This window comes from Python bivittatus, unplaced genomic scaffold (genome assembly GCF_059951505.1).
Source record: "Python bivittatus isolate LINGU-HERP-01145 unplaced genomic scaffold, Pbiv_v1 ctg000310_np1212, whole genome shotgun sequence".
NCBI lineage: Eukaryota > Metazoa > Chordata > Lepidosauria > Squamata > Pythonidae > Python > Python bivittatus.
Window position 1 is genome coordinate 7,760,674 of NW_028277054.1, and position 10,363 is coordinate 7,771,036.

Sequence of the window (10,363 nt, forward strand, 5' to 3'; positions counted from 1 at the left end):
GGCAGGAAGTCCACTGTGCACAGTACTTAATTCTACGTGATAGCTTCAAAGAACTACAGCTCTCATCATTTTTAGAGCTTTCACAAGAACTTGACCACTTCCAGGTTAGTACTTTTCTCATTTCACCTACACTTTTACATGTGAAGGTCATTGCCTCTTCCAGTTCACTTGGAAACTGTCTCTTATTTTCAGAGCTTTTTTGAATTTGGAGAACAGTTTCTATTTGGACAACCATTGCTTGGTGAGTCTATTTAGAGACTTTCATTCTGGAATGCTGCATAAACTGAAATTGCCCAGAACAATCACTGCTGCAGCCTATACCAGGATCTCCATAAATCTACTTCATGACATGTCCAATCAGTTTTTGGTTCCTTAGGTTCAGCTCTCATTAGTTAGCACCCTTCACTAGTTTTGGAATGGATGGAGAGGTCATTGCGTCTCCTCAAGGAGTTAGCTCTGGGTAATTAATGCTCCTTTTTTCTTTCTTCTCCCAGAGTGGCAGGATAATGAAGATTAGCCTGCTCTGAGGCCCCACAGCATGTGGAAACAATAACAGTGTTGCAGGAGAATGATGGCACATCCGCCTGAGGGAGAGGAACGGAGCACAGAATAGCTAATAACTGGTTAATGGTTAACTGAACTCTTTTTTCTCCCAACATTACTTTGCCAGTAGCCAAGAATGCCAGGCAGGTAGGGTCCAAATTAGGAATTAAAGAATTAATCTATTAGTCTATGTCAGTTTCTCACACACTGTTTTCTGTCCATGGCAGTTTCTCATGCATTTGATCTTCAATCCGTTCCATTCCTTGTGAGTTTATGCTGGCATCCTTTCATTAAAAGAAAGACCATTTACTTTTCTTTTCACATGAAATGTATGCAGTTTCTCTAATATACAGACTAGCCATAGTTTTTCAAAGGAGACTGTGAAATTTGGGCAAGCATGCAAATTCATCTCTGTATATTAATGTGAATTAGGTTAATATCAATTATGCGCTCACTATCCTAACCTGGATCACAATTTTCAGAGTAGTACATCATCATTTTGCTGCATTTCAGCCTGGTTAACTAATGCCCTAACCTATGTTAGATTAATGGGCCCTCTTGATGTATGTATTACTGCTACAACCATTAACCACCATTATACTCTTAACAAGACTATTCCATCCTCTGCTCCTTCATGTTGGAGAACAGGCTTGAAGTCCAGTTAGTTTTATGGAAGGGATCTTGCAAGTCTCCTAGTCCAATCCCCTGCCTAGAGCAGAAATTCTCATACCATCCCAGACAAATGGCTATCCATGTTTTGCTTGAAACCTTTCAGTGATGGGGCACTTGTGACTCCAAAAGACAGGCTGTTCCTCTGCTTAGTAGCTCTCACAATCAGGAAATTTCTCTTTATTTCAAGTTTGGATCTTCCTCTGTAAAGCTTCCACCCATTGGTTTTTGTTCTACCTTTGGTCTCTATGAATAATAAATCCATACCCTGTTCCCAATGACAACCCTTCAAGTATTGAAGGACTACTATCATGTCTTCCCTTAGTCTTCTCTTCTTTAGGTTATACCCAGTTCTTTTAACTGTTCTTCATAGGGTTTGGCCTTCAAACTCCTCACCATCTTTGTTGCTCTTGTTGGCACTCTTTCCAGCTCCTCAGCATCCTTCTTGTATTGTGGCAACTACAACTGGATCCACTGTTCCAGGTGTGGCCTAATGAATGCTGCATAGAGCAAAACTATCACTTAACACTATACCTCTCTTGATGAAGTCCAAGATTTCATTGATTCTTTTGGCAGCTGAAGCTCACTGCTGGCACATGCTTAATCTGTGGTCTATTAGGACACCCAGGACACTATGTTCAAATCTACCAAGTTCTTGAAGTGTTAGCAATGCTTTGTGTTATCTGCCAATTTGATGAGCATCTCTTCTATCCCCTTGAGATGTTAAGGGCTTTTTTCTTACTGCTAGCTGAGGACCCAACCATTACACTGATGAACTGATGGCTCAAGCTAATTAGTGCAGAGAATCCTTTCTGTGCTACATTCTCTTTTCTGCACTACATCCTTTTGGTAGGCATTCAACCCTATTGTTTTCCCTCTCTCTCTTTCTGTCTCTTATTTCTGTGGGGTGGGTGAGAGGAAGAGGAGAGATCAGCTTGGATCATTCCCCTACCCTCCTCCGTAGAGAGTCAGTTTTAAGCAACCCTGACTTAAAACTGAATCATGATTCATTTGAGTCTAATCTATGAAAAATTAGACCATACATAAAAACCAGGCATCCAGAGCTTGTGGGAACCAGCCTGTCCAAGGTCATCTTTTAACTCATCTCTGGTTCCAGATTCTGTCAGTGTCCACGCAGTGTGATTGACTAACAGCCATAGTATCATAAGCTCAAGGCATTCAGAATTAGCTTAATAAGCTCTTATCTACTTGTTGGAAATATAAGGAGATGGAGGAGCTGAATCATCACTTGATTTGCCTTGTATGCTTTTGTTAGGCGCATGGCAAGCAGAAATCCAACTGACAACCACTGTCCATACTGGGAAGTGATTCCTTCCCCCCTCCTCCTGCAACTTTCAAACAGGTTTTACCACATGAGTGATCTTCAGAAGTTTGTGTGTAGGTGTGGTGGTGGAATGGGTCTGGCAAAACAATATATAAATGTGACTGATACATAAATAAATACTCAAAGACCAAGGATATATCTTCTGCCAGGAAAAGTTTCTCATCCTTGTTTTAGTGTGGCTGCATTCACACAATTTGTTTAATCTGATTATTGAAATAGCACATTCGTTTGTGTTTGTTCAGTAGGTCTAACAATAAATGAACCGAAAGGCCAGGATGCACACAAGATGCTAAGCCATAAATGAATCTAACCAAGATTAAAACTAAACAAACATAGCTTGCGTGAATGCAATCACGAGGTTTGTAACTGGCCTCGTTAAGCATGTTTTGTGAACCCAGCCAATGAGGATGGCATGTTGATGCTTAAATCAATCCTAAATCTCCCCTTTATGGTGTAATAATGCAGAAAAACAATTAGCTATGGCAGTATTTCTGCCCACCTCTTACTTTTGCTGATGCTAAGAGAATCCATTACTTTAAATTGTAATGTGTGATATTAGGTTTAGCTACAATGGGAAAACCCAAAGAACACTTATATCCTTGTCAAAATGTTTCTACTCATGCTGGGCTGACAAATGACTCTATTCTTTCCTATGTGTGTGTTTAGAATTAGTTCTCAATTGCACTTTCTGGGAGATCCTATATAACCCCTCCTGATGTATTTAAGAAAACCGAGTGTAACAAAGATCGGTGATTTGACCCTTCTCAAGCCCGGCTCTGCAGACAACTGATGGGTAAGAATTTTATGTTGGGGTCAGAATGAAATGGGTAGAAAGTTTCTCCTCCCCCCCCTTTGGCAAATATTTCTATTGATCTGCCCCCACTTCACTGATTTTTCAATCATGGTTTAGTATGCAAACTAACCGTAGACAGATTCAGCTTGGAATTCTTATTTTGTCACCAAGTTCATCAGGTCAGTCTTGCTGGATCAGTCACGCTCATGTTTTTTTCCAGCCCCAACCCTCCACCCCCACAAGGCAATTGGAAGGATAAAGTCAAAAAGAGAGAGCAACATTGATTTGTGTGCAAGTGGCATTTCACGGATGCAATCCATCTGCGGAATATTAAAATGAAAGAGTTGGTGGGAAAGATGAACAGATGAAGGATTGACAGGCGCACCGACTCCCACTGTTTACATTATAAGAGTTTTTAACACAGCCACAGTTACTTGGGTCTGGTGCTTTAAATATGAAAAAAGCAGGTGGGAAGAGGCTGTAGAAATTCTGATGGGAATAAGGGCTATCAGAAGGCGAAAATGAATTGCAATTCCTATCAAGGAAACAAAATGCTAGCATTTTTTTAAAAGGCAAAGTATTTCTGAATGCTCGGTGAGGTTTTTTTTTTTTTTCATATGCAAGTTGCTGATGGACTGAGCAGGAAATGCCTTTAAAATGACAGCTGTTGGAGTAAGATTTGCTTTAATTAGGCAGACTCTAAACCAGTGTTTCTCAACCTTGGCAACTTGAAGATGGGTGGACTTCAACTCCCAGAATTCCCCAGCCAGCCATGCTGGCTGGGGAATTCTGGGAGTTGAAGTCCACCCATCTTCAAGTTGCTAAGGTTGAGAAACACTGTTCTAAACTATACAGCCCCATCCTATACTTACATACTCAGAAATAAGCCTGACAGTGTACAATTGGGCTTTCTCAATCAATGTGGGTAGAGTTACTGCCAAAAAACAATTTATTAAGAGCAGCATTCAGCCAGAAATAAATGTATACCTTCTTAGGTCTCCTGCATAATTTCTGATATAAGAATTGAAGGAGCAGTTGGGGATATGAGATCATACCTTCCTTTGCTGATGAAGTTCCTAGCCCTGGGTGAGTATGTTCCAAAGTTCTTTTGAGATGCATTATTCGTGACTATGTGTAATAAATTACACAGCATGGTTTACTTTATGGTCATTATCATTTCCCCTCCCCGAAAGCTGCAACTCATTTCACAATCAATAGAGCTGTTGTAGTGGAGGCATCTATACGCATCACCCAGGCTGCTTTTGTGCCCCTCCCCTGCTCCAAATTTGCAACTGATTTAATGTAATTTAAATTATTTTAAAACTGGATGAGATAGGACATTTGAGGAGTAGTGACAGGCCAGCAGCAATTTGTAAGAAGGCCAGAGTGAGTTCTACAATTGAGAGAGGAGGAACTGCTGGCTAATAGGGTGCCCCATACATCAGGGGGTCTTTCTGGTCTGCTAAGCAGCAGTTCATAGAATCCAGTGAGAGGACTATGATTTGAATTTCCTGACATGCCCCAGAATGATGCCACATCATGTGGGAACTTAAACTGGTATCTTCTACACCAGTGTTTCCCAATCTTGGCAATATTAAGTTGTGTGGACTTCAACTCCCAGAATTCCACAGCCAGCATGCTGGCTGAGGAATTCTGGAATTTGAAGTCCACACCGCTTAAGGTTGTCAAGGTTGAGAAACACTGTTCTATATCTTTTGGCCTGCAACACTCAGATTGCCTAGTTACACCTTGGTACGGCTGAGCCTTTGCTACTCCTTCTGTTCACTTGCCTTTTTCTTTTTTTAAGCATCGCAAATATTGTCTTTGGGAAGTGTGCCTGACACAGGTAAGTGACCTTCAAAAGATATGGTAAAACCTGTAGAATATTCCAGCAAACCTGACAGACAATCAAATTTGGATCAATTGCACAGAGCAGTTGATCAGAATGCCCTGAGGAAAAAGCCATGAGAATGAGGCCCAATTTGATTGAGGGTGTCAAAATGCAAACAGCTTGAAGTTGTTTTCTTCAGATGTGTGGACTGATCCCGGAATTCTCAGCAAAGGGCACATCTGGAGAATGCCCTGGCTGATATCCCCAATAGCACAAGTCTCACTCCAAATGAATCCTAAAAGAATGATATGCCTAATATTGGGATGATGTCAAGCTTTTTGACTGCTGCCTGAACTGAACGTGATTTTTCCCCAAGCAGGATTCTCACAGAGTTCTCTTTAACAAGATTTGTTGAAATAAAAGCAGTAGGGGGTATAAGAATTCCAGCAAGCACACTTATTCTGAGCTTAGAACCTATGTATCTCAGTGTATATGAGGGCAGAAACATTTTGACTTTCTTTTGCCCAGCCTTACAGTGAAGGGAGGGGAGGTGGCTTTCTTCCCTGATACTAGGGAAATCTGCAGTTGGTCATTTATGTAACTGTTGCTTGAATCTATCAATCTGAGAATCAACTCTTACTGATATTGCGAATGTTGTATGTTAGGTCTTCTACCTACCTTTACCCCTTATCTTTTCTGGGGACCTTTCTAGACACCCTGCTCTATCCTTATGGTCCCAAGTATCAGGACAGAAGCACCCCAAAGGCAGATGATGGAGCATCTCCCGAGATCTCCATCTCTGAATACTTCTACTTTTATGGGCGGAAATATCATTCCCTTTATGTAAGTATTCTCCTGACTTCTCCTACAAAGCTACAGTACTCTTATCTGTCGCTTAACCACACCACAAGTCTCTACTTTCATCCCTCCAGGTGAACAACAATGGGGTGGTGTCCTTTGGCAACCCCGTCAGCCAATTCACCCCGGATCCTTTTCCTCTGATGGATGGCCGAGCCTTTGTGGCTCCTTTTTGGGCTGATGTTGATAATCGCATCACAGGGGAGGTCTACTACAGGCAGAGTCAAGACCAGGGGCTGCTGCAGAGAGTCACAGCTGATATCCATGCTTACTTTCCACATGAAACGTTCATAGCTACCTGGGCCTTTGTGGCCACTTGGGACCAAGTTGCTTTCTATGGATCATTGTCCTCCAAGGTAGGCCAGTTCAACTGGTTTTGAATGAGGGACCTTTCACTAGAGTTTTGCTGGGCACTTCCTGATATAGTAACACCTATTTCAATAAAATGCAGCCTGCATACAATTAATTGCATGTATTTCTAATGTGAAAGAGCCAGTTTGGTGCTGAGATTAAAGGCACTGGACTAGAAACTGGGAATTTGTGAGTGCTAGTCCTGCCTTAAGCACAAAGCCAGCTGGGTGACTTTCTTCCTCTCTCAGCCCTAGGAAGAAGGCAATGGCAAACCACGTCTAAAAATGCTTTCAAGAAAACTGCAGAGGCAGTGGCTAGGGGTCAAGACTGACTGCACCAATTAATACATAATATAATGCAATCAGGAACCCCAAAAGGCTCAAGACCATGAGGAATAGGTGTTTTCCTTCCTTCCACTGTCTCAAGATTATTGTTTTCTAAAGTGTCAAAGTTCTTCAAATGGGAGTAGTAGAAAGTTCCTTTGAAGTATAAATAACAGCTTTCAGAAGCAGTTTTTGTTATGAATGGGAGCCACACTTTCCAACTACAGTGGTACCTCGGGATACGAACTTAATCCGTTCCGTGACTCTGGGCGTATCCCGAATTGGTCGTAACCCGAAGGAAATTTCCCCATAGGGTTCAATGTAAATCTGGTTAATCCGTTCCGCCCTCTGAATTTGGTCGCACCCCGAGGCAAATTTCCCCATAGGGTTCAATGTAAATCCGGTTAATCCGTTCCGCCCTCCGCCCGAATTTGGTCGCAACCCGAGGCAATTTCCCATAAGGTTCAATGTAATTACCGTTAATCCGTTCTGGCGTCCACGGACCACACGGAAAGCGGCCGGGCGCGGCGTGGTGCGGCGCGAAAATGGCCGGGTGCAGTGCGGCCCGGCGTGAAAACGGCCCGGCCCGGCGCGAAAACGGCCGCGGACCACGCGGCAGGGCCGGAAAAACAGCCGCGGACCACGTGGCATGGGCGGAAAAATGGCCGCGGACCACATGGCACGGGCAGAAAATGGCCGCGGACCACGTGGCACAGGCGGAAAATGGCTCGTACCCCGAGGCGGAGTTCGCAAACCAAGGTAAAATTTTGGGGCCAGAGCTGGTCGTAACCCGAAAAATTCGCAAGCAGAGGCGTTCGTATCCCGAGGTATCACTGTATATTCATTCCATGGTCGGGAGGGTGTTCTATCATATCTGCATAATTTCTACTTACCTAATAATAAGAAAACTTAATTGTATCCTTGCAATTCACTTCATTCCTGCTTTGGGCCCAACTGGCTTTGGTCATGGATCTATAAAAGAGTAACCATTGTTAGATTTCCAACAACTTCGATCTGACACCGCAAGATGCAGACATGAATTTCATTCAAGGAATTAATGACACGTTGACTTTGGCCCCCAGATGACCAGCCAGCATGAGGATCTATCAATATACATTCTAAAATGGCCGTGATGCTTCCCATCTCTTAGTACCTAAACTCCTGCATCAGGATTTAGACAAGAATGAAAATTAACCTGCTGTACTCATTAAAGTGAAAAAGCCAACAAAACAAATGTGATGAGATGGCAAGAGAGAAGGTTGTGAAAGTCTGTCCTTAGCTCAGTGTTGTCCAAACTTGGCCACTTTAAGATGAGTGGACTTCAACTCCCAGAATTCCCCAGCCAGCCATGCTGGTGAGACTGGAGAATTTTTTTCTCCATTAGTAAGCTAGGTGCTGACCAATGTCTTAAGTTTAAGAAACTGACCTGTGAAGAGTATTACAAACTTTGATTCAGTGTTTCACTAAGCACTTCAAAGTTCTCATTAAGCACTTACAGTTCTCATTGAGCACTTACAGTTCTCAGGACGTTGTGACCAGAGTCCACTGCAGTTTTAATAACTTCTGCCTGCCAACAAAATCAAGGAAACCATAGACAGAGAACTGGTTTCTTTTTGCTTCAGCTCCTTCCAGTCTAAAAAGAAATGACATGCAAAAGCTGGACTCTGTTCTTGCTGTTGTTCAGGGTCAGCCTGCATGTCTTGTAGAATCCATTATTATGTGCCAGAAACCATAGGAAGTATGTCTTTCTCCTAAGTGACAAAAAGAGGACATGGTGGGACTTCTTAAACATTGTGAAGTTAGGAACTGGTTCTTTCCTAACATGATCCCAGTGCCTCCCTCCTCCTGATGCAATTAGAAACTTCAGAAGGGGACGTAGGTGACTTTGTTGAGGGGCCACAGAAAGAAGTGATATTATACACATCATGATGTCATTCAGTGCACAAATGCACAAATTATATACATTAATTGCATCATAATAATGTGGGATGACTTAAGCAAATTTCATAATTCATATCATTGGTACAGTGATGTGATGATGTACACAAAGTTTTTGTAGTTGCTACTGGATGTCTTGCGGGGAGGGGAGTTTAGTTGTAATTACCACATGAAAGAAATGGGCATGGTTGTTTGGGTAGGGCTCCTCCCCTTTATAATGCTAAAATATAATATTAAAGTGTAACAAAATTTAACATGTTCCGGTGCTCCATAAGCAGGGAAATGAATGAAACATCACCTATTGAAACATCAATTCTCTACAGGTAAACACATTCCAGGCTGTTTTAACTTCTGATGGCAAAGTGTCTTTTGTGATGCTGAATTACCAGGATATCCAGTGGATATCAGGGCAAGCAAGTGGTGGAGATGCCCACACTGGCTTAGAGGGCACACCTGCCCAGGTAAGTGTCTCCTAAAGGTACATGTTACAGCAGTCTTTCCCAGCCTGAACACTCACAGGATTTCCCACCCAACAAGGCCTTTGCTGATAATTCTAGGAACTGAAGTCCTAGAGTGGTGAATACCCAGGTTGGAGAAGTTGTGTCCAACTAGGTGGCAGTACCTAGCTGACTTTGATCTAAAAAAAAAACCAGGTGAGGTTATATCTGGTTATTTGGATAAGATATCACCAGGAAATCTTGGGGCTCTGGACTAGACTAGGGAGCCAAAAAACATTCTGGGAAGAAGGCAATAGGAAGTCACTGCATATTACTCTCAAGGGAAATACATATAATCTCTGAAGGCAAGTATGACTTATAAGAGAATTTACCTTATCCCCATTCACCCAGTTTATCTTCATGTTTACTTTATGGCCAGTGGCATGGACAAGGTTGGATCTTGGGGACTGAAGGCCAAGGTCCCATAGTCCAACAGACACCCCCTTGGTCTTAACAACCTTCCAATTATCTTTTGGTAATGCTTTTCCCCCTTTCTTACTTACAGGCTGGATTTAATAATGGTGATGCTGACAATTATTTCAATATTCCTGGTTCTTGGACTCCAAGCATGATTAACATCAGCTCAACAAGCAATGTCATGGATCCTGGGCGCTGGGTATTTGAGGTGGATGTTTTTGCAGTCCCCAATGGCTGTGTTTACAAAGGTACATTTAACGCTACCCAGTGAGATCATGAGAAAAAAGCCATAAAGGATTCAGCTAAAAGCCCTTCTATTCCAGGGATGGACAGCCATATTTGTCTCATAAGCTTAGCCAGATGTCAATAGCAATGTCCTTTTTTTTGCTCCAAGGTGTTGGTTTTTGCTCCAAGTTTCTGAGCATAGACTTTCCATGAATTTATGATGGCTAGTCAATGTGTCCATGAATGTGTTTAATTTATCCCAAGGACAAGGTGTAGAATATTCAGCTGTTTATCTTTTTTTCATTTAGTAAGATGTTTGGCAAGCCTTTAGGCATAAAAGTGGCTTATCAACATGAATACAAATAAAATTAACATTGGGGAAGCACTGGAGCTTCATGGTAAAGAAGGTGGAGGGAATATTTATGTTCTGTGTGCCTTCTACATTTCAAACATAGGCTATTGATGGTCCCTGAATATCTCTGCTTTTGCATGCCAGTTTAGTGTAAAGGTCAATGTAGCTACAATAGCCTTAACTTTCTCTGTATACATGCCATGACTACTTCCTCATGATAT

At 42.2% G+C, this 10,363-nt stretch overlaps 1 protein-coding gene across 1 annotated transcript; it reads left to right on the plus strand.

Moving 5' to 3' along the window:
• Positions 1-1,754: 1,754 nt before the first annotated feature.
• LOC112541121 (alpha-tectorin-like) lies at positions 1,755-9,836 on the plus strand. The gene is made up of 6 exons (XM_025169191.2): positions 1,755-1,787; positions 5,255-5,282; positions 5,894-6,024; positions 6,114-6,395; positions 8,975-9,112; positions 9,654-9,836. The coding sequence occupies exons 1-6, from the start codon at positions 1,755-1,757 to the stop codon at positions 9,834-9,836; spliced, it is 795 nt and encodes a 264-aa protein (XP_025024959.2).
• The last annotated feature ends 527 nt before the right edge of the window (positions 9,837-10,363 follow it).

Excerpts from the sequence above, each read along its gene's own strand:
- LOC112541121 (XM_025169191.2), top strand. The coding sequence starts at position 1,755 with ATGAAGTCCAAGATTTCATTGATTCTTTTGGCA. Across the intron at positions 5,283-5,893 it reads ATTTGGATCAATTGCACAGA|ACACCCTGCTCTATCCTTAT; the intron begins GCAGTTGATCAG and ends GGACCTTTCTAG. Across the intron at positions 6,396-8,974 it reads ATGGATCATTGTCCTCCAAG|GTAAACACATTCCAGGCTGT; the intron begins GTAGGCCAGTTC and ends AATTCTCTACAG.